The sequence below is a fragment of the Pyxicephalus adspersus genome, chromosome 1, assembly GCF_032062135.1.
Source record: "Pyxicephalus adspersus chromosome 1, UCB_Pads_2.0, whole genome shotgun sequence".
NCBI classification, from domain to species: domain Eukaryota; kingdom Metazoa; phylum Chordata; class Amphibia; order Anura; family Pyxicephalidae; genus Pyxicephalus; species Pyxicephalus adspersus.
The window spans coordinates 28,702,256-28,728,068 of NC_092858.1; the positions used below are offsets into that span (position 1 = coordinate 28,702,256).

The window sequence follows — 25,813 nt, forward strand, 5'->3', positions numbered from 1 at the left end:
ATGTTTATACGACTTCAATTTATATACATATTCATAATGAAGGACATATACAGGCATATATACATATACTAAAGTGAAAAACATGCAAGTCAAAAAGGTATTCTTACCAGTTTACTACAAAAAAAAGACACGCACACACAACTATTAACTGTAAAAAAGAAAGGGGGTTAAAAAGAAATCAGAGTCCAAAGCGGTCACTGAGGAACGAAAACATTAAAGACTACACAATAAGCCATCAACTGCACAAAGCCGAGGCAGGTTCATGAGGAAAATCAGTTTACTAGAAGACAGACAAGGTTTCAGCACCCAAGGACATTCATGCTCTTAGAGAACTGATAGACCATAGTATCAGGCTTAGTGGGTGAACACAGAAGAATAGCTGCCATTCTAGCAAAGAGCAAGAAAAAAAAAACGAAAAAAAAAAAACACACATGTATGTTGAAATGGTGTTTTGGTATGAGCAAACTACATAAATACATTTAACCTCCAAAGGAACTACAGGGGAAGCCACAATAATCTTCCACATGCTGAAAAAATAATGACCACGTTCTGTGAATGTCATTCACACTCTTTAAAAGACATCCAAGTGTCTCTCTGGAGATGAAGATGGAGTGATGTAATAAAAATAAAAGTCATGGCTCGGTGATGTCAGGACGGTAACAGTATAATTCACCCCACTCTTCTATTGAAAAATATTTTCTGGAGGAAAAAACAGGCTCTTGCAAGAGACAAAATCTGAATAAACCATTTCATTTTGAATTGGAATTTTTTTCTTCTTTGAATTAGACCAAATTTGGACTAAAAAAATATACATCTAAATAGCTGTGTTAGATTGGCTCCTGTATGCTTGCACTCTTCACAAATAAATGCTGCAGATCACATAATACCTGCCTTTAAGGACTTCGATTAAAAGAAAAAAAAAAAGTTTCTACTTGTGGCGTTTTGACCAGCACATTCTGAAAGCAATTTGATGTTGAAGCGATATATCCTGCTTTGGATATAACCAACTTCTGTATTTACAAAAAAACAACAAGCTTCAATCCTCTGTCCTTCCCGGGGCCCCCAATGCAGATATATTCTTCTACTGGGCTACCACAGTTATTATCCTGGTACTGCTAAGATTTCACTAGAAAGCATGCGATACAAAAATGTTTTGTCTTCAATTTATACATTTGACAGCTGTGGCTCAGCTTAAAAAGAAAATTTGATTTTTCAAGGCTGTCTATGGCTAAAATTAAACACATTTCTGATTTTCCAACAATATTCAAGGCCAAGAAAAAAAAAAAAAAAAAACTGCCATCAAACTATAAAAAAAAAGTTGTCTCTGAGCGTTTTGTTCTCCAGTTCTTGCAGTTACCATAGTGGTCAGCATTGCCTACAGAATATAACGTGTTCTCTTCATAACCAGGTTCACTGGACACACAGCTGCACCCACTACAGCGTCTACCATCTCACAGCTAAGGGCCACAAAATAAGCCAACCAAGGCTCTATCTGTACAAATCAATATAATAAAAAGACTCGGCAGAAACAAACATATGCAATACATCACTGGTAACACTCAATAGTGAAACCACTTGCATTCATACAGTATGTGCAATAATATTCAAAAAGCTAATAAAAAGACACTTTTGAAACTTCACAAAGTTCAGTGCGCTGTTGTCAGGATAGCCTCCGAGAGAAGATTCTATTATAGAGTACAATAATGGGTACAATCACATAAGTGGCTTTGGGACATGAAAAAGCAGAAAAAAAAAATATCAAAAACTTTATAAATCTCTTAGGGAACAATTAGAGCACAGGTTTAGAAAAATAGATCTTCAAAATGTACTAACTAGATGATTTTTTTTTTCCTCTCGCTCACTAAAATGTCTATCTTTTCCCTCTCTTGTTTCCAACTGGGGGCTTCTTAAGCTGTAGCAGCTGTGATCCGGTCCCAAAATTGGTAGATGAGGGGTTAGATACTCCGAAGGTTAAGCCAGCTGATGCAGTGATGCCGGGACTGCTGAAGTTAAATCCAGATGTAGATGAAGTGCCAAATCCTTAAGGGGATAAAATAAATTTGAAACCATTAATTTAAGTGAGAAAGGGTTTCCATTTAAATAACTATCCTAGCCAAGACATTTACATTCACCTCCACATATCTGGATTGTGGAATGGCTACATTAACTGCTATGAGTCGCACAAGTGACAAAACATCACAGTACAGCAAGAAGTTATTTAAAGTGAACCCCTCACTTAAAAATAGTTTCACCCTAGAGCTGGGAAAACAGCTGGTCATAAATCTACTGATCCGGCTTGTCCTTACAAAATCTCTTCTGTGCCCAGTACAAACGCATGCGAGGCTCTGTGTGGCCCTGCCAAGTACCTGACAACATTGTGGGAAAATGGGGTTTGCATGACAGATTTCTAGTGACACGTATTTAAGTGGCAGGTTCACTTTAAATCCTAAATGGTAAAAGTTAAGGAGTCGAGCAAAAAAATACACATGGCATAAAAGGAAATTAAACTGGCTTAAGCTTTAGTTAATAACAGATCAGAGATCACTTATATAAATGGAATACATGGCACAAACATCAAACCCTTTAGAAAAATCTTTTCATGTCCGTTATTTAGACTTAATTCCTAAAATACACTGTACATTTTGGCTGTTGCTATATATACTCTCATATGACCTGGGAATATAGAAGATACAATGAAAGCTGGTTATGTTTTTGAAAGGTAAATTGACTTTTTAGGCCATTTACATTATTGTAATTATGAATTATTGAGGTTACAGTTTCAGAAAAGCGTTTTAAGGTTTAACTTTTGCAGATTCAAAAAACTGCCATTAAAACATGTTATTGACAATCTTAGTGTTACTAGTATAGATACCCGAATCTGTCTTAACAATACTGTACAACATTAGGAGAGCGATGGTTAATACAGTATGAACATATCCAGATAATGGGATCTTTTAATTTGCAGCTGTTCCCTCACCATCCAGTTATACTCACGGGGTAAGAGAGGTACATGAGGGTAAATGAGTATTGCTCAGAATCAGTAGAGAAATCCTAGGTTACCTAATTGGTTGTGCATTGTGAAGTATGTCCAGTCAAAAAATCTCAAAGGCCATAACAAATTACAAAATCTCTATCGGGCAAAACTGCTCCCGTTTATTTAGTTGATGGATTCAGCGGCATGCCTGAAGTGATGTTTAAAAGGTGAATTCATTTTAAAATATTAAACTGACCAAAACAAAGTAAAAGGCAAAATCTTTGAAACATAAAAAAGCAGAGGCAAAGTTGAATTGAGAAAAACAAAGTTTTAATATTGTATTGTAAATAGCATTGTAACATTCAGTAGCGTGCTATGAAGTAACATGGATCTTTAGGCTTCAAAAGAACCCCATCTCTCCATCACTTTGATATTTCCAAAGATGATCTTGAAAGGTTGTTTTAGCCTAGATATATAAAATTTAAAATTAAATAAAATAAAAAAAAAACCCTTTCTATAAAAGGCACAGAATGTCACATACTGCATAGAATCCTGAAGCCGGGACTATTTACAGGACATGTAAGAGTCCTGGACATGGAGAGTATGGCAACACATTTCTGACGTGAGCACTCGCATATGAGGATGTTTTGACATATTAAGGGTATTCCAGTGTGACACACAATTGATAATTGATTACTAAGTGATAGGAGTGGAGCCATCCATACAACCACCATACCCAAAGAAAGTAAACACATTTCCTATACATTCATTAGTAAGTCTAAAACCAGAAGCACACAAATACTTCCAGGCTCACAGTTATAAAAAGTCTAGGGGAAAAAGATGCTGTGACCAGTGGTTTAAGCAGTGTGTGCTAAACCAGCAGTTGCTCAAAAAAATTTTTTGGTGGTCTGCGGCTCTGGCCAGTGCACCCCCAAGGGAGGTCAGGGGAAGGACCCCGCTGGGGGGACTCACCGGCCAGAGCAGCGCACCACATTCCCAGTACAGTTTCCAGGCTCGAGGAAGTGGGCGGGCTGTGTCTCTGGACACAACCAGCCCACTCTCCCATTGCAGGATCAGTTCTGCAATAGGAGAGTGGGCGGCGGGGTTATGTCATAATGACGACACTCTGGGGGAGGATTCTCTCCCTTTGAGTGACACCCGGGCTCCCCGCTCATGCACGGTTGGGAGCCAGTGATTTTAGTGGTCCGCTGGATGGAAAAGGTTGGCGACCACCGTGCTAAACTGTGTAGAGAAGAGTACCTTTCACCGGCTCAATGTGTTAGCAATACTGTTTAGTGGGGGGGATGGTGTAAGTGACCGGTGCGTGTTCAAAAAAACAAAACAAAAAAAAAAACAAAATTATGGTTAATTGTACCCACACATGCTGTTTAGTTACAAACCTGCACTGAGGCTCCCTGATGGTTTGTTTGCAGTTCCAAAGCCAAAAGACGAGGTTCCAGACGAGCTGTTTCCAAAAGCCGAGCTACTTCCGAATCCTAGTGGGACAGCATCAGATAAAACACATGTAACTAACCTTACAGAGCTAGTATACACACACAAACCAAAAGCAAGGAATTCAACAATGAGATTTACCTTTGCCACCTGAAAGCCCGCAAGTCCAACACTGCTTTATGCAAAGCAAAATTCAGTTCTAGGACTTGGCTCTCTTGGAATAACATGCAGGTCCTCATCTGTAACAGCCGTTACCCAAACCTCGACTTGGAGGATTGGAATTGCAGCAAATTTACGGCATATATTGTTGTATAGAACTCATAAGCCAGAGACATAGAAAGCGAACATAGTAACTGAAGCTCTTAGTCCTCTAAAAATCAGGCAGCCATGGGTGTGCTAAAATTTTGGATTTCTTTTAAATCGCCTACATAAAAAAACCTTTTAAACGAGAATATTTTTTCCTGGGCAAAAGGTATTTCATTTGGTTGTACAGGAACATGTACTGAATGTTATATTCAACATTATAAAGTAGCGAAGAGGATTTGTTATCTTTATATTAGAGGTCAGGAAAATGGATGTAGTAAAAAAAATAGTAATATTTACCTAGCTATTAGAAGTGCTTGTTCATACCTTCAAATTTAAAAAACCTCTGGGGACCATTAAAATTTTTAGCATGCTCCCTAGAAAGAAATAAGCGAGTGGGAACATAATCCAAAGAAAGCCTGCATGACAAGGCACTTTGTTGGGTGGGGGAATTATTTAGGGACATTTAATAAAGTGAACTTGTTAAATATTAAATGATTCACCTTTTTTTTTTTTAACACCTAATAAAGTAAAAAAAAAAAAAAATCATACCTATGTTGGGAGCACCTAATCATATTCTGCATGGATACATTGTTTATCAGAGCATGCAACTAACCTTCCAGACTAGTGGAAGTGAAATTCACCAGAACATTGTGTATTAAAGGTCAATTCTGGAAGTGTAGTTCTTCCAGACCACCCATGTGTGTCTGCCCCAGTTATGCTGGTCAAGTTTATGAAGATGTGCAATAATTATGTTGAAAAAAATTGTGTCTAATCCTTAGACTTTCCTTCTCTAACACTACTGGAAAAAGAAACAAATATACAAGAAAGAAAAAAAAAAAAAGAAAAGAATAGTTGCAGATACAGATATTAGTTTCGGATGAGAAGTTTATAATGAGGGAAATGAATCAGCAAACAGCAATACAGGGTGTGAAAAAGGAATTTGCAATCAACACCCTGGGATGGAACTGCAACTACACATAAGCAGTTAAAGGTACATACGTTGAATACTACCACAAGGGAACGTGCCCCTCTATTATTTGATTATGAGCAAATTCCTTTTAAAACAAGTTACCCTTTAAAAAGGAATTGGAGTCTAATGCCTTTAGCATAAACAAACATATAAAAAAATGGCTCCATCAGCAGCTAAAATAAAATATACACTCCTTTGCTATACTATAAATAATATATATATAATAATATATATTATAAAAATAAACTAGCATTGTTAGAGGGAGACTAATATTTAGAGGCTATAACAAATTTTTTCACTACCCCACCTTCTTACTAATATCACCATGCTCTGGGTGGGTTTAACTTTCAGCAATCATGTGCAAAACCCAGGACAATATATATTTACCCAGGCAAATATAATGCAGTTAAACACACCACCCATATAAAGAAATATTAAATTCAGACCATTTTAGGGACCCCCATAATCAGGCCACTTTAAAAACTATAATCTTGCTGTAGTAAAGGACAATAAAAACTTGCACCCCCCCACCCACCCATTTTAGGTGACCCTGACCTGACAACTTTCTTAAATTGTCAGCCCAGTACATGCCAACCTCTGCTCCTAATGCTATGTAGACAGACCACAGGACTCTGCACAGCTGTTTGTTAGAAAATGTTAAAAGTTCAGGCAGGATCAGCGAATATCTGTACACTATAAAGCAATTTTACAGATGTGCTAGTTGAAGCAGTCACTGGAGCATAAAAATGTAAACAAAGCAGAAAATAAATGTAACATGTGCAGAGTGGAGGAGGCGTTACTGCTCATGAACAATGAGCATGCAAATTTAAACCATTCCTATGCATTTCTGACTTGACTTCTAATTTGCAATACCATGCTATGCATAGTGATGAAGATAAAGAAGAAAAAAAAAAAAAAAACTAAAACCTTAACAGATAGGCAAACCTTTGGTCTTTACTACTCAGCTACTTTAGTTAGGTCTTCGTACATAATGGGCTATGACAAACTTATACATCTATAGAGGATGTGAAATTTTGTGATCACAAATTAGGTAAAATGTATGAAAATTCAAAGCCTTTTTCTCATGTTTAACAGTTAGTGTTTGTTCTCCTCAGCCCCTTTTAGCTGGGCGCACCACCCAGCACTTTTCAGTAACCACCCGGCTGTTTTGGGTAGTTACTGAAAAGTTAGGCCAAAATACAAGGGCCACCACACGTACAGCTTCTTCCCACCCAGCCTAAAACATTTCTGGGGAGAATACTGTAGATATACGCCTATTGTGAAAAATTTCTTACAATTTTAAACATTTTAATTCCACAAATACGTTTAGACCTGAAGTTTTCCTCTTATAATGTTATCTGGACAGTGTTTTAAATTGAAGGGAGAAAAAAAAAAAAAAGCGTGATGAGCACACAAAACAAGGAAATTCTAGCCAATAACCAAGGCAAGCATACTTTAAATAGTTGAAGCTAAAACCAGTGGGCAAAGTTTTTTGCTTAATTTTCCACACAAGCATCTATTAGCAAGATGTTTTAATTAAGAGAATGGAAAAAGGTACCTCCAATATTTGAAGAGGCCAAGCCAGCTGGTTGTAGACCAGAACTCATAGCTGAGCCGAATGGTGCTCCAAACCCAACTCCTAGTGAAGGCCGAGGCCCTAATGTGAAGAGTAGAAACAAAAGAAAACAAAAAAGCAACGAAAAAAAAGCTTTTCTTATTTGCAAAAGTAAAGAAAACTTAAAAAGCAGAGATACCAATGGGAAAACCGATATACACCTAATCCCTGTATTAGCTAATAGTAGTCACAATGAGCTAAAATTAAGCCCTGTACAAACGTCAAATAGACATCAAAGGATTGTCACTGGAAATGGGCTTTTGCGTTTGTTACCAGTGACAGAGTTCTGTTCTATTCAATGGGGGAAAGGGGAGCTAGTGGTAACCCACTGTGCTCACCTACATTGATGAATGACGTCAGGGGACCGCTGTATATATGTCAGATTGTTGCCCGAGATGAGCACATCCATTAAACTTTTATCTGACGTATGTACGTAGCTCAAGTCTGTAACCTTGAAGACGTTTCACTACTACAATGGCTTCTTCAGCCACTGAGACTTCAGCCATCTGGAAAGCCACTGCATGAGTAATGAAACATTGTCAACATTACAGACCAAGTCCAGCTCAATGTGGCTTTTTACTACTAGTTATACCATGACCTGGATAAAGTTTTGAACCTTCAAGTATTAACTGCAATAACTCTAATATTGTATCCCAAGAAAAACAAAGCTTATTTATAAATGCTTCCTGCTAACTTAACTATATATTACAGAAAGAACACAACAATAGAAAAGTGTTTATTTAATTTATTTGTCAGTTTTGGCAAGTCAATGATTGATCAACAAGACAATGAAGATGTTTCTCACATTGAGTAGTAAGTTAAAAGCTGGAAACATCAGAAGTAATGACAGGATTTAAAAATAAGAAACCGGTTAGTACCTGAAACAATGCTTTGTGTAGATCCAGCACATTAATCAACACCAAGTCATTTATTTAGCATTTCTACTCAAAAAGATCAGACCTGAATTCAATAGGATTAGGTCTATCATTGCCAATAAATATTAGATTGTCACTCCACACTTATCTGCCAAACCTGCGTAATTCAGCAGACCTGGGGGATGAACACATTGGGCCGGATTTAATAAAAGCTCTCCCAAGATTGGAGAACACAAACGTCCATGGGAAAACGTAGGTAATCCGACAAACATTTGTTTGCATAAAGTGTATGTAAAACCCAAACTATGACCTTCTATTAGTAATCTAGTGAGCTTGCACCTTTCTACCCTTACTGCAACTGTAACCCCATGAGCCACCACAGCCTTTTGGTTAGATAATGAGCACAGAACATCCCAAACACTCCTATTCACTTTAGGGGAGAAATTGGGACCTCAGTTGAGCCTATAGCAGAACGCTGCAGTTTACTTTTGGTCTGAAATGGCCCTTATATAAATTGTTTATGTGCTTTAAACATATAAGTCGTACCACCAACGTAAAAACACAATCAGAAAAACCTTGCCAGCAATAGCCAGGAATTCTAATAAAGAACACTAGATGTCGTCTATAAACGGTAAAACAAAGGAAGCCTCTGACATAGGATGACAAGGTTCAAAGAGAGACTTTTCTTTATTTCCTAATGAAAGGAATAGTCTCATGTGTTAGCCCTCTGCAACAACAGTGCAACACATAGGTTTCGATTTATAAAGAAGGGAATCTGGAATCCCACAAATATTCCCTCCTGAGAATCAATTACTGCAATTGACAAACAAACCTGAATATCTGCAGGCCAGAAAGCATTACACAGCTGTGCCAATGTTAGACAACTTATGAAAAGTATGGTATAATAGCCACATTAAAGCCGGCTGCCATACACCAGATTTCAGGAGTGCCAGTACACTTAAAACACAGTTTGTGGGCCAAATTAAAGGGCCTGCAATGCATGTAAGAGTGCACCTCCAATATTTTTGGCAATGCAGAGAACATTCACATTGTGTTTTGCTGAACTAAAAGAACACATCGGGTTTTTGCACTGGAGTGATAATTAGAAAGAATAGAAATTAACAAAAAACACAAATCTACTTGGTAATATTTAAAACACACAATTTGGAGTGAACACCTTTTTCCCCCTCAGGATTGCCAGGTTGCCAAGATCTAATGTCAACCTAAAATGAATCTGTAGCTGACATTAATAATTACTAAGGTCTTGGTTATAATGTCTATCTTACTGATTCAAAAAGAACCAAAATGGACTTTAAAGGCAGCTTACTATTGTTCTCAGACAACCTGGCAGGGGTATAAAACCTGACATTGCAGGATTATAATGAAGGCACCCTGCATAAAACACACTGTGCTACAGTTCCATGTTTATTTATATTTCCTGTCACAAGTTTTTTTTTCTGTCAGTGACTCGCGCACAGGTCCATAGACTTCTAGTGGCCATTTCTAAAGATACACAAAAATTGTAAAGGTTTATAGGGCTAATTATATGTGTGAGCAGGAGAAAGGACTTGCAAAAGGCAACTGTAAGCACTAAGGACTAATGCCCCTTTGTTCTCTATAAACCGGTAGCTGTGGAGCGAGTGGTTAAAGTAGTGTAAATGGGGAGGTTAGGTTCTTTATCGTAGTGAACTTACCCTTAAAACTTTTTTAGACACAAAGAGGGAATTTGTCTCTAGACACGGCCTTGGAAGTCTCTAAAAAACCCTAGTTTCCAGACATTAACAAACTAGAGTCAGAAGAGATTTCATTAAAACTGGGGGGAAAACACCTTTAAAAAATGCCAGTGATGAACATGACACCACAATGCGTCCAAGTATCCTAAAAGTACCTTATCTCACATGAGGAAGGGAGGGTTACAGCAATGTCTACATATATAGAGACATATTTTAAAATTTGGCACACCTATGCTTTATAAATGCATGAAGACTTGTCTTGGACATTGTGCACAACAACAAAGTCCTTTCTTTACAAAAATGAAAGGCAGGATTTGACAAACTGATATATTATGGCTTGTCATTTGAGATTTTAGCCCTTTTAGTCAGTTGTGCTAAAACAGCAACTGTAGATGGAAATAGGTTTGTGATTACAGAATAGCTCAAGAGTGTAAGATGTTAAACAATTGCATGTCAGAAGCTGTACTATCCGTGGTTTAGTAGCTCCAGCAAAAAAAAAATAGAGAACTAAACCAGGATTCTCTATAAAGTATTATGGGACAGTCCCCATCTTACACACCTCATGTAAAAATGAAAGACACACCATTGTTTCCTAAATCATGCAGCATACATGAATCCAACCAGCTAAACAGGCTGGTTCCCACCCTAATTAATAGAGCTTATAAATATAGTGAAATATTTACCCATGAGGTGGATAATAAAAGCTGTAATTGCAGTGCAGGAAAGCTCAAGAGAAGCAGAAAGTGAAACCACTCTGTTATATTACAGAAATGGTATAAGCTTAAGATTTTCAAGTTTTCTGGAAATCAGTTTTATATGGACTTATACTCAAATGTAAACCTAAAGCTATGTAACAGTTCTACCAGAAAGGATCAATAAAGAACAGAAGAGCTAAAACTTTTCCTGGAGAAAACATTGCTGCAGACTCCCTTCACCACTAGACACAAAAATCAAATGCCTAGCTATGAGAGCAAGCAATTTAACAGGAAGATCAGAGCTCTAATTGAAAGTCTTCTTTCCAGAGATCATTGACAACAAAACAAATGTTTTGGTTATAGCAGCAGTCCCAAAAGCAGCATTTCTCCAGGAAAGCTTTCTCAGTCCTATGGCATCCAATTGGTAACAATACCTGTACACATGCCCAAACCTGCATTGCAGGTTAGGGTATAATATTGATCCTTTACTGCTGGGCCCCCATTGTACGGTCAAACAATCAATGCTCCAATAGCTCAGCTTTGATAGGTTTATGTATATCAATGGGCTGCGCTCCTGACAACAAACCGCAAAATAGAGTGCTCCTCGCTGTTTACTATAATAGCAGAGCCCATGTAGATATTATTGTAAATGTCGGAAGGAATTCCCATTGGCTACTGGTTAACAGAGCTCCAACAATTTACATAAGCGTAATGGAGTGTGTAAAGGGTTGGGTGGGGGGGTGCTCCACTGGGCAACACATGAGCATTCTCACTCAATTTGGGATCAATATAATCATTCAAGGATTTACCATTTATCTCCAAGAATGTTTTAGTTTTCATTAGATTTGTTTTTATCAAATTGAATCACTAACCTATTGAAAACACTGATCAATGTAAAGCAAACCACCTATTGCATATTATTTCGGGCTTTTTAGATTAGAAAGAAAAGGGAAAATAAAGTGAAAAAAGTGATGTACTGAGTGTGTTAGTCTACATTTGAGTATAGAGCCATTTCAACAGTAAGATTCAAAAGACAGCAAATATATTTACTTTAAAAGGTAAAGATATAATTATTGCCAAAACTAAACCCTGTCTACTCTAAAAGCTGCATTAAATAAAAATTAGGAAGACCCAGTATGAGAGCTGAGATAAATTTACTGATCACAGAATGTGTGTAGATTATTCTAGAACTTGAATGCATTCAGACCTGTAGCAGGCTGTTGCTGCTGGGTCAGGGTTGCAGCCATCGCCACAGCTGCTGCGTTTGGTACACTGCCAAAAGGTGCGGGTCCGGTGGTTATGCGGGGGGCACTTTGCCATTTCTTGGCTTCCACTTTTCTTGCCTCGAATACATCAGCGGAATCACCCAAAAATGTCTTCCGGTAGCCAAGGTATTTCTCTTTAAGCATCTGTAAGCAAGTGATATTTTGTTAAAGACTCCAGGCAACACACAAGTCAATTTGGAACTAATAACTAAATCCATTGTAAAAAAAATACTGTACTTATTATACACTGACGTGGATGTAAAAAAATAGTAGCTTTTTCATACTGCTTCTGAAATGCCACTTGTTAAAATAGGATTCTTGTTCTGCAACATTTTTTTTCACACATTGCAGACAGATGTACAAAATGACTACCAATCAAAATGTCAAACCATAGCAATAGGTGGATTATACAATAAAAAAGATTAAAAAGCAATCTTTTAAATCTAATGCTTGACCTAAGCAAAACTTAATCCATAGTAATGCTGCAGAGCATGCCAGCACTTCTCCCTTAAGCAGGAACTAAACTGAAAAATAGCAGGCTGGTTCTTCATTCCAGAAATGATCAGTGATGTCTCTTTTGCATTAAAACAAACTTACGTCAGTGTTTGCAATTTTCGAAACTAAACTCACCTCCCTTCATTCCACTGCTCACTCTGCTGGATGTTCCAAATAAAGTACTTATTTAGTATAATTCTTTCTAGGGATAGCTTTATACTGTGCCACTGCTAGTTTATGGTGTCCTTAAAAACTTAGATTTATATTAAAAATTCCACTCAACCTCATTAATACTCTTAAAGGGGGTCTATTTTTAAAACTGCAAATTACCATTTTGCACTCATTCTCTAATTGAAAACATTTCAGGTGCTGTGTTTCCAATGACAAGTTATTTATGATTCACCAGAAAATATATATTCTGAATGTTACCATTCACTGCTTTTTAGACAGACCCCATAATGTAAAGTTAAAGCTTTCAATTATGTGCCACTATAATTATGCGACTATATATGAAAAAATATATATATATATTATATCCATTTTTGTTAACCATTTCTGGACTTTTTTTTTTTTTTTATTGATGTCTTGTTGGATTTGCCAGTGGTATGCCATTCAGTAGCCATTTTATTTATATATAATATATTCCAACATAGAAAATGAAAGAAAGCATAACAGCCCCTTGATGCGTTTCGTACTAGAAGTACTTATGACAGTATAGATTTAGTACAAAACCCATCAAACTATTGTGATGCTTTCTTGAATTTCCTATTCCAAGAAAATAAGATATTTTCTACTGAATATGGCATAATACCTACAACAACATTGTTTATAAGTATTCCACAATTCACTGGGTCAAAATAAGGTCTAAGTAAAGATCCTATTTAAACAAACTTACCTGCTTGTTTGTCTTCATCCCACTACCAGCATTCTACCCACTTTGCTTCTGGGTTCAGGAATTTCTGGACCACCTCGATTGGCAGGCCATATGTAATTCCGCACAGTTCAATCATTCATTCACAGCCAGCAATGCCAGACTGTACTCCCAACTGCACATGTACAGCCCAGTAAACATTAAATAAACATTGTTAACACACAGATAATTTGTTTATTCCAGAAAGGAAAAGCTATATCCTTTCTGCAATAAAATAACCTGTCTGCTCACAATGTTTTCTTTTTTAAGTTCAGTTCAGTTTTAAGCCAACTATACACATTAAACAATTAGATGATATAAACAAATTTAGGTAACATGAAACCCCACCTAAACTACTTGCATGTAAACAGGAAAGCATTTAGCATGATAGAAGACAACCCTTTTAGGGGAATCCTCCTTCCTCCTGGTAATGATCCTTCTAATAATTCAAACCAGTAATTTCTCCATTTCCTGGCCAAACAGTTGTCTTTTTATGCAATCATCTACAATAGGCATACCCATTTTCTTTAATTTTTATTCTACACCTATGATCAGCTCTGTACCGTTATTATTGTACCCTATCAGGGAATTGTTTACACCAGTGGTCGCCAACCTTTTGGACCTCTAAACCTACGGACTCCAGACCGCACATACGTGGGGAGCAGCGTGTCACTCAAAGGGGTGGAAACTTCCCCCAGAGTAACGTCATGATGCCAGAACCCACTCTCCCATCGCAGGTCTGGACCAGCAAAATTTTCTTGGCTGTTGGCGACCCCTGGTTTACACAACCATCTGGCCAATACTCGCCTAGAGCTTTTTCCCATACAGCTTAAAAAAATAAAATAAAAAAAATTTGGGAACAGAACACTGTGATGGCTTATATAATGTCTACAACATAAAAAAAAATGTGTGGATGTTTGGGGTCCTATGGAGCTTTAAGATGCAGCATCAATATGGTGCAATGTACCTGAGCAGTTTCAATTTTCAGTCTGTCAATAGCCAGAGTGTTTCTCTGAAGGCCACTGGAGGCAACAGATAAAAGTTGCTTCAAGGCTTTAATGTCTTCCTCTACTTTCGTCATGGCTTTAGAAGACATTCGGCTGATCTCTTCTTGCACCTGTTTCTGCTCCTTCACAAACTTTCTGCACAGAAAAAAAAAAAAAAAAACACTTCAAAATTACAACACCCAGTTGTTCACAAAGACATGGACAGATAAATAACCAATGTTAAAAAAAAATCGCAACAATGTAAACCACAGATTTCAAGACCTTTCAAGTTTCTACACATTTAAATATGTGAATCGCAGTGATAAGGCAGTTAAACTCACCTGAGCCTATTAATAAGAAAAAGTGTGTTCAGAGGCGATTCCACCACTGCTGCGTCTGCTCTTTCCAGCTCGAAAAATGTAAACTGGCAAAACTGAATATGGTTTTGTATTTCACCCTTTCATTTTTTTTTCCCCAACATTACTGTGGATGGAGGCAAGTAAAGCATCCTGCCAGCAATCATACAGAGCAGAAAAGGTCTTCTAGTGTGTTATGTTTATCATGCAGATCTAAGTGGGCTATAGCCACTAACTGATTAGCAACCACTAAGCACAAAATCTCACTACAAGCTGCCAGAAAGGCCCTTCTGGGATAATTCAGAATTAAAAAAAAATGTAGGAAATATATTAATAATACTACTTTATAAGTAGTTTGCAATGATAAAATACTGAATATTGAGACTAAATCCTGATGTTTAAAAACATTTCCCCAAACTTATTTTTTTTGCTTTCTATTACAAATTTACTGTCATAAGTTGCACAACAAAACGTAAAAATAACTTACTCAGGCCGGGTTCCAGTTTTATCACCTAAAAGGAAAAAAAATTAGAAAGTTCATCAAATGATGCCTATTTTGATGTAACCAATGCTATTAAAGTATGTTAACATAGGCATGTTAAAATCTTTAAAACTGGGTTTGTATCCATCAATAAAGGACATACCACATGTGAACAAACACCCCTCCTCTTCCTCCATCACTTTGGGTGAGGATTTGCGTGTAACTAACAGTTTAATATTAGGTTTAATATATACTTTATAGCTATCTTAGTTATCTAAAGGCTTTTCGTTTGCACAAAACTATGGTGCAAGATATTGGGGTGCAGAACTGCCACTTACAAAACAAGATCACCTATTAGGAAAAAAAAACCAAAAAAAAAAAAACCAGCACATACTTTTTTTATCTGAGGAACTGCTGAAATCTACTCCACCAAGACCTTCATTAGTAGTAGTCTGTGCTGCTGGTGCTGTTAGACCCAGAGGATTCTGTCCAAGACCTGTAATTAAAAAAGGAAAAAAAAGTTTTAGCATGCCCGAGATGCTGTACAGACCAAAATAGTTGACATTTTGCGGAATAAAGAGCAGGTTGAAGGAAGGGTATCAGTGGCAATTGACCTCAAAAGGTACAAATTGCTCAACGAACCCCTACCAAGCTCTAAATCGAATTAAACTGTAGTTGAGAATCGCTGCTTATACGATTTTGACTCAAATGTGCAGAGTAAAAAAAAATCCATATTCCGTTAACTTATATAAAGTAACATCAGAGTGATGGCTACAATTCTTTTGGATTACATGTAAAGAACATTGGCGGACAGCATTAGGCTTGCTTATCACCTGTCAGATTCAGTTACCAACAGTAGTTTCCTTTTTTTTTTTTTTTTTATATAAATCTTTGTGTCAAAAGAGAAGCTTTGATAGTTACCTGATGTGGCTGTATTTGCGTTTTGAAAAAGCGATCCAGTAAGACCGAGTGTCAGGCCAGTGGATGCTGTAGTTGTAGCCGCTGTACCACTATTCAAATTCAAAGAAAACCCAGTGCCTGTAAGAAAAGATCATTATCATTAGCCAGAACCACAACGCACCACAAATGCTGGAATGTGCTTAATGAAAACAAATCTCCACTCATTCTGACTACATATTACTATCAGTGATATGTATTCAACAAAATCAAATATTACACACACTCTCAAGATCAACATTTAACAGTAATGCAATCCAAACTGAAGTGGCTTTCTTTTTTATTTTTGCTAATAAATATTATTAAATTGGTGTAGCATAGTCTAGTCCAAATAAAAGGGCCCAATAGTGACATTTATATCCACAGGTCACCTGGCGGGGCCATTTTTTTTTTATTTATTTTTACCAATTTCTAATTATATATTAAATTGTAATTTGAATGATATTGTCATTGACCTGAACAAGCATTCTCTAAAGGCGTGTCACTTTACAGAATGTGTTACAGTTTCTTTTCTCAATAACCTTTAATGTTCACAGAAAAACTGTGACATATTGTGAACAATGTGACAAACTCTTTTGTAAGACACAAAAGTGTTTCATAAAGGGATCTTCAGATGACAGCCATAAATATTGTAAGACAAACTGCCCCCAACATTTAAAGTTGTGTTGTCTGATCAACACTGTGCAGAAACCCTTGCATGGCCATGGCTATGACAGCAATAATACCCCCTTTCTTTAGTGTCAGCAAAATATATTCAGTTTTGTCATTCCCTGCTACATGCAACTACATTAAGTCAAAAGACCACTCTGTCTGAAAAGCAGTGTTGGTGTCATTCCAATGCCAGGTGCTGGAAAACACCACTCTCCGCACACCACTGAATGAGATGTGAAGACTCAGCAAGCTGCAAAAAAAAAAAAAAAAACAGACGACCAGGGGCAATGCGTGACCTGCGAGTTCAATAACCCTGGTATAGAGGAGCTTAACTTGCACGAAGTTCAGCCCTCGACCTATCCAAACATCTGCATGGACTAGAAAAGCAGAGAGTAAGGTTTTCTCATTCAACATCAGAACCTGGATTCACAAAAGCTTGTTTGAATAAAAGGGTGCAAATACCAAGAGACAAGCTATAACCCTATGAAAATTCTACCCTAAGGAGTGAAGGTCCTTTGTACTTTCTCTACTCAACTGCATACAACATTAAATAAACTTACTATAGGCTACAGCACATTCCACATCCAACATTAGTTCCTAGCCCCAAAAATCCTTGTTTGGATATCAGGCACAATCCCCCGGATACAACACAAAACAAACACAATTCTGTGGAAGGCCTTCCCCGGGGAGTGGAAACCTCAATAAGCTGCAGTACATTCACCTAAACCTGTGACAGCATAATGCTTATTTCACTTTCAATTACCTGGACTCTAGGACAGTGGTTGCCAACCGGTGGTCTGCGGCTCTGGCTGGCGCACCGGACAGAGCTGCGGACCATTTCCCTTTATACAGATAGCAGGCTCAGGGCGGTGAGCGGGTTCTGTCTCTGGACTCTGAGCTCAGACCTGCGATGGGAAAGTGGGTGGGTTCTGGCATCATGACATCACTAGAAGTGAAATTTAGAGATGCATGTGTGGTCAGGAGCCAGTAAATTTAGTGGTCCCCGGTTCGAAAAGGTTGGCGACCACTGCTCTAGGACATGTAAAGCATTAGAGCTTAGGGAGCTATAAAGATCTGACCGCATAGGAGTTTAAACATCTAAAAATATGTTTAGTATAGGTAAAGTTAACCCCAATTACAGGAATTGGGGGCAATGCTTTAAAAACATTTACAGAATCAAGTTTTTTATTCAAATATGCTCCAACTAGTTTAACTCCGAATCTACTGCATTTAGCATTGATTTGCAAATAATGCAGATCTGTTCTGTAAAATTACATTGTTCTAGATAGTGAGCACATCAGCAGTGTTCTGCCCAGCCCCTTTTAGCAGGGCGCACCACCCGGCACTTTGCAGTAACCACCTGGCTGTTTTTGGGTTGCTACTAACGAGCTGTATCACAATACAGGGACTGTCACCCACCTATAATTTTCTTCCCACCCAGTTTAAAAAATTTTTTCGGTTAAACACTACATCAGTATATATTGCTTAACAACACTGACTACATTAGGACGAAATCTTTAGACAGAACCAGGTTTACAGAAAAAAGGGCCACAAGCACAAAGCTCTGTTAGATATCTTAGAACACGTACCTGTTGCTGGAGTAGATGTCAAAGAGGGTAGGGAAAGGCCTGTTGATGAGGTAGTTGTAGTCAGAGAGAAGGGTGTAGCCGATCCAGCAGGTTTGCCAAAATTTAAAGAAAAACCAGTCGATGATGATGTAGTAGGTACTGAAATAAAAAATATAATGTAAGCAAATAAAAAACTAAATTATTCTGATATAGGCAAAAATGCAATAGGCATCTGCATTCCAGAAATCACCAAAACCTGGACACTACCTGCACGATAACCAAGCACTAACATTTTAAGAGACCAAACAAACTGCAACGTCTCAGTCTTGAAACCTGTAAATCTGCTCTGGTTTTAAAAATAAATCTCTAATTATATTAACCCCCCTAGCAGCAATCCCAAGTGTGACCTGGAGTGGATTTTAGGTGCAAAACGGTGGTAATCCCGAGTCACACTTAGGGTCACTTTAACCTGAAAAAAAAAACCCCACTTACCTTGCTCTGTCGCTGTCCCCCGGCGTCCTGCTTGCCCCCGCAGGTCCTGGGGACACGTCTGTCTTCCACCTTCAACCGCGAACTGCAGAGATCTTCCTGGTGATGTCAGTGCCGGTGGGCCGAACGGCGGGAAATTCAAATAATTTTGTACTGGGTTCAACACAAAATAGCTGTATTGAGTCCAATACAAAAAAATCTTCATAGAATATATATTTATTTATTATATATGCTACTGTACAGTTATTTTATGTTTAACAATTTTTTTTTAAAGTTTGTTATTAAATGTATTAACTTTGGGACATATTTTGGTGAGAATTATAGCCTACAATGTAAAATAAATTTACATGCAAAAAACCAAAAGAAATTTGGACAGATATAGAATGCTAGGGGGGTTTATGGTTAACTTTCATAAAAGTGGTACACTTTTTACCCTTTTATGTAAAGTAAAAATTTTGTGGATAGGTGTGCTTTAAAAATATTACTGTTTGTACAGTCCTTTTTTACACGCTGTCTTCCCTACTGATCATGTAATAATCCAAACTCTCTAGCTGCATGCACAGAAACATACACAGAGCAGAAAAAAGACATATACTTCATCCTGTCTGTCCCTTGATGGCAAGGAAGCGAGTATTGCTCTGCCATTTACAGGGAAAGGAGATGCAAGACATTCCTGAATAACATTGGCTTGATACACTTTTATATAAACTTTGACATTTTTAAAATTCTATTAATCATTCTCCCCAGAAATGATTTTGAGCTTGGTGGGAAGAAGCTGTAGGCGGATGGTGGACCAACTTTTCAGTAACCACCCAAAAAACAGCAGAGTGGTTACTGAAAAGTGCCGGGTGGTGCACCCAGCTAAACGGGCCTGTGGAGAACACTGCTCACTGCTGCTGGTCCTCTGTAGCATCTTCCCATCTCCACAAAAACTCCATCAATAACTTAATAGCAATTTCTTAAGGTGGCAACAATGGACAAAGCCTGCAAGTGATACAACGATCCCTTGCAGTCAGAACCCAATACCAATTCCACAAGCCATTTACTCCTAAATCCTTTATTTTGTGTGTGTTACTTTGATTCAAATCTACTAAAACTCAAAATACAGGTTAAAAGCGCAGCCAAGAAATGTAATGCCTTTACCTGTATTCTGCAATCCTAATGTGAATCCTGTGGCTGGTTTTGCTCCAAACAAGGTTCCCGTTCCTGATGCAGTTGTAGTTGTTGCCGGGTTCCCAAAACCTCCTAAAGGTGCTGTGCCAGTATTACTGCAGGGAAAACACAAAGTCATGAAAAAATGTGAAATCATGAAAAGGCAAGGATCACAACAAACAGGTAAGATTTTGACCTTTGTTAGGCAGCTAAAGGTGCCAGGGACTAATTAAAGCTAATTCAGAATTTATGCAGACTGTCATTGCTAGCAGGCATTTTGATTCTTAACATTTTATAGTACTGACCTGGACAGTTCCATTAACTGGTGAACATTAAGAACCTCTGGGCAACAGACATATGGATTTGCTGCATTCTTGCTATAGTTATATAAGTGCAAAGTACTAAAGCCAGAAATTCAACATTTGCAGAAGGCCTGCAGCTGGAGTCTTCATATTTCTCTCACGATACATTTACCTCAATGTGAACCTGAGACCAGGTCATGCACACTTTTGTAGCCACACAATCTGAACAAGCAGCATGTTAACTCTTTCCTATATTTTCCTAAATTAAATGTTTGGTTTTAGATATTCTTTAGAGACCTTGCTGATAGACCAATCATATCAACAACAAGGTCAACAGGTTACATAGTTAGTCAGGTTGCAAAACGTCCATCAAGTTTAACCATTAGAGAAATAAATATATCCCAGATATAAAACCCTCTGGACATAGTTGATCCAGAGGAAGGCAAAAAAACCCTACTATTATTTTGCTCCAACAGGGGACAAAAAAATTAATTCCTGATTCCATGAGGCAACCGGATGTTCCTTGGATCAAAAGCCTCTTGTTATCTTTACTATAATTCTAAAACTCAGTTACATTCTGTGCTTCTAGAAAACATCCAGCTTTTTCTTAAAGCAATCTATAATAGTTGCTGAATTTACTTCCGGAGGGAGCCAATTTCACATTTTCACAGACCTTACAGTGAAGAATCCCTTCCTTATCCGGAGCTTAAGCTTCTTTTCCTCCAGACACAAAGAGTGCCCTCTTGTCCTTTGTAATGAACTCAACATGAATTATTGGGAAGAGAGTTCTCTATATGGACCATTTATATATTTATACAGGGCGAGCATATCCCCTTTATACGTCTCTTCTCAAGGGAGAAAAGATTCAGTTCAGCTAATCTCTCCTCATAGCTGAGCTCCTCCATTCCTTTTATTAATTTACCGTATTTTTCGGACCATAAGACGCATAAGTCTATGATCTACCAGAACCCCAGATCCTTTTCCATTCCTGACTTACCCAAATGTATTCCCCCTAGACAGTATGAAGCATGCATGTTCAGGTTAGGGTTGTAAATAGTTGTCCGATTCATAGAGTGACTGGCATGGATGGCTGTGAGTAGAATGTCCACTTCATAGCCATTAGATCTTTGGCTTGGTTCCCAGGTTGGGCCCAGGGTTCTCCCCAGGCACTTTTAGCTGGGCGCACCACCCGGCACTTTTCAGCACCCACCCGGCTGTTTTTGGGTGGTTATCAAAGAGTTTGGTCACAATACAGGGGCTACCACCCGCCTACAATTTCTTCCCACCCAGCTTAAAAAAATGTCTGGGTTGAGCACTGGTTTGGCCATACCAAACATTAAAGATGGTACCTCTTGCTCCCTTCACTTTGCATGCAGCATACAGAGAGTAGACGGGGGACTGGTCATCCTGGTATCAAATGTTGCTGGGTGTCCTTAGCAAGCTGCTTTGGTGAGGACCAGATAACAGGGCATGAGAAAATCTCCATAGAACCAATACAATTTAAACAAAGAGTTGGGGATACCATAAAACTGAAAACTCTTGGAGGTTTTATGTATGGACTTCACAGCCTGGCATATATTACACCTGCCGTCCAATGAATACAGGACATCTACTACACCTACTATACAACATGCAGACATTTTATACATGAAAACTCAAACAACTAAGGATAGTTTATTAGACCTACTGTCCACACACGCAGCAACTTAAATTACACCTATTGTCCTCTGATGCAAAGACATTATTTCTACAGTGATCCGACTCAGGGACATTACTCCTACTGACCACTGACACAAGGATCTTACTTCTACCAACCCCAGAAGCAGAAACATTACTTTGTGTACACCAACGAAGGTTTGAACACAAAAGCTGCATCCACTTTATTTCATGTACGGTCAGAATATCCAAAAGAATTAAAATTTGTATGAGTAACATCCACTCATGTCAAATCACTGACTTCTGAAATCAAAAGGTTAAAAAAAAAAAAATCTACAATGTTATCAATATTATTACACAGTGTTTTTATAGCTCCATCATATCACACAGCGCTGTACAAAATCCAAAGTCATATCACTAAATGTCCCTCAAAGGGGCTCACAATCTAATGTCCCTACCATAGTCATATGTCTTTAATACAGTCCAAGGTCAATTTTGGGGGAAAGCCAAATAACCTAACTGCATGTTTTTTTCAATTGGAAACAGGAGTACCTGAGGAAACCCACACAGACGCGGGGAGAACCTGCAAACTCCATGAAGATATTGTCCTGGTCGAGAGACAAACCTGGGACCGAGCACTGCAAAGGCCAGAGTGCTAACCACTGACACACCGTGCTACCCCAATATTTGATAGACAAAGAAATTGATGTCTGCAACACAAACACTTAAAAAAGAACTAGGGGCTGAGAGAAATTTACCCCTGGGTCACATTGCCTTTCCTTTAATTACACTTCTTAATCATCCAGGAACTGAAGAAACTAATTGCTGCTGCTTTTCAAGTAGAAATTTTGCTTAAAACAAAACTTGAGCTGCTTTAACAGTCCATGGTCACCTTATGTAACACTTTATCTTCTTTATATTTCATCAATTAAATTAATATTTCTATTCTCACTAATCATATACCTTTTTGCAACACTAATATATCTTCTCTTGATTCTATGAATATATTTATTTTTGGCTACAATATCTGATATCTCCCATTAAATGATCTATACCCAACATTTTATTATCATATATATAGGACTACACCACATATAAACTAACACTGAGTACTGTTTTATATATCCACAACAACTTCTACAATCTCTGATAGACATTGGGACCTAATTATTATTCATACACACTCTTTGGGAAACTTAAATCAATCAATAACCTAATTGTCTCTGTAAGTTTACTATTTCTATTATTATTATTTTCCTGATTTTCATTTATGATGTACTATTTCTGTTTTTTTACTTAGATATACCTTATATATACACATATCAGCAATATTTTTTTAACCTATATACATCTTATACATACCCCTAAAGAAGGCAATAGGCGAAATGCGTTGGGTAACAAGACATACATTTTACACGATAGTACGATAATATACAGTTGATTCTTTAAGTAGTTATACACTGCCTAGCTCGGAAAGTACATACCCCGTGATGGTATAATGGGTCTTGGACAAAATGTATGTATTCATGTATATTGGAGTTTTGTGTAACTGTTGAATTTTATCCAACAAACCGCTTATTTTTGCCATTATTTACAGATCCCTCATTTCCTTATCACATATGCTGTTTTTTGCACCTTGTTGTTGAGATATCAGATCTATATAATATATAGATAATCAATCTTCAGCAAAACTAGTCAAGTCAGCAATATGAAAATATAGAGATGACAAGCTGAGGCTCCAAGCTCATTTGCCTTGTAACTCTTTCTTTCCTCCCTTCATTTTTCTTTTATTACTGATTTTCATTTTCATACAAGTTTTTAGGCCCGTTGCATGGTGTTGCTGTCTGTGCTGTTGCAACAAGCGTACAACAAAGATATAGGAACTGCTCCCTACACAAAGAAAAATTGTTTCAGTGGTGCTGTCCCCTGTCGGGGCCCTGTCAGCCGGCAATCACAGTATGCTTTCCATCTTCCAGTTTGCTAAATTGTGGCATCATGCAACCTGCGAGACCGCATAAATGAATAGGAACTTTGGCCGGCACCTTTGTTTTAAATGTTAAACCAGAGGTAAACCTCACTATACTCACTTGTCCCGTTCTGTACCAGGGCACAGCCATCTCCTTCCTTATTCACATCCTGGATACAATCCTCAACCATCTTAAATGGCAGGACCAAGATGACATAACTCCCATGCAGGCTTGCGGCAATTCATTCAGTCCCAGCAAGCATGGGGGGGGACCAAGAATGTGCCGCGTTTTCATTTTGGAGCGATCAGGCAGATAAGAAAGCTTAATGAGAGAGACATCACTTGTCCCTTTCTGCAATATTGCCCTGACTGATCATAACATTTTGAAAAGAAAAAAGAAAGAAAACTTTAGGCTGAAGTTCGGCATTAACCTCCCTGGTGGTCTGAAGGAGTATTTTTAAATGTGAAAGCGGTACATTTAAAAATATGTAATAAGACTCACGAGCAGATGCCCCGCATCTGCGTCCCCTGGCCTCGCATTCCCAACATTCACATGCCAGGGATGCAGAAGCCGGCCAACATCTGTGTAGCCTGGCAATGCCCATGAAGCAGATGCTGGAGGATGCGACTGGAACGCGGGAACCAGGTAAGAATTAAAACTCCCTGGCAATTCAACCCCCAGTGTGTGTCTCGAGGGTTACAGCTTCTGACACTGAAAATTAACCCAGAGCCACACTCAGGAATACCGCCAGGGAGGTTAAAGCAGATATATCAGCACAATTTTTACTTTATATAGAAGGGTAGATAACTCTTCTATATAAAGTAAGAATGTGTTTTGTTTGGCTTTTTTTCATAATGGGAGCACAGAGCCTCCTGGGATACGCATGCCACAAATCCTAGAAGGCTTGAGTTGCTCCTTCTGCACATGCCTGAGATTGGGCATACATGTGAGGTGAAATCAGCACTTTCTTTTTTTTCACAAATACAGCGGCATACGTCACCGGATCTGCGCTGTGTGAGATTGGGTGACGTAGGCAGAAAAAGTAAAACTGATGAAGATGACAAAGCCCGGCAATTCCCTCACACCGGTACGACACAAGAAATCGGAAAGGCGTGGGATCGTATGAAACAGTGGTCGCCAACCTTTTTGGACCTAGGGACCACTAAATGCATGGAATCTGGACCACACATGCACAGGGAGCCATGTGTCACTCAAAGGGGAAGAAACTTCTCCCAGAGTGATGTCATGAACCCGCCCAGAGACAAAACCAACCCATCGCCCTGAGCCTGCGATCTATAGGGGTGACATGGCCCGCAGCTATGGCCAGTGAGCCCCCCTTCCCCAGCGAGGTCCTTCTGACTGGTTGGCGACTGCTGCTAAGGAAGACAGCTCCAGGGTGACCCACGGATTTATACAAATAACGGGATGTATTTTTTTATTTTCACTTTAAACATGCTTGGGATAAACAAAGGTCTGTTTGCTGTAGTCAGACCTAAATGCTCTCCAATTAAATCTCCAATGTGGTCTGCATGCAGCAAAGCACCACAGCAAAGATCTGCAGATTAGAATTTGACATTACAGGAATGCAGCCAACAAAACAAGGCTTCATAATGCAAGGTGACGACAAAACAGCACCACTCCAGCATATATCAACAGAACATTTCCATTGATTTGTATACCCTCTCCTATAAAAGCTCACGGTGACAGGTTCTCTTTGAACCTTTATGCGCGGGCACACGAGGTCCCCAAGTCACATGACTTCCTTCTCTCACCTCGCAGGCGGATTTGTACCGAAGGAAAATGGCGCCGCTGCCGCAGTAGCCGGGTTGAGAGTGGTGGTGGAGGAGCCCCCGAAGGCGAACCCGGTGGTAGCCATAGCTTCCCTCCGTGCGACAAACGCGCACCGGAAACAACTTCACCTCCGCGCGTCAAGAGCCTGAGAAACAAGCGCACTTTGA

The 25,813-nt window shown here is 38.5% G+C and overlaps 1 protein-coding gene across 1 annotated transcript; it reads right to left on the reverse strand.

The window, feature by feature from the left end:
• On the reverse strand, positions 1-25,813 carry NUP58 (nucleoporin 58). The gene is made up of 11 exons (XM_072401949.1): positions 25,628-25,813; positions 19,922-20,046; positions 18,311-18,448; positions 16,035-16,151; positions 15,508-15,609; positions 15,120-15,144; positions 14,258-14,432; positions 11,828-12,047; positions 7,261-7,359; positions 4,375-4,470; positions 1-2,040 (listed from the first exon to the last, which is right to left on the reverse strand). The coding sequence occupies exons 1-11, from the start codon at positions 25,729-25,731 to the stop codon at positions 1,871-1,873; spliced, it is 1,371 nt and encodes a 456-aa protein (XP_072258050.1). The 5' UTR covers positions 25,732-25,813; the 3' UTR covers positions 1-1,870.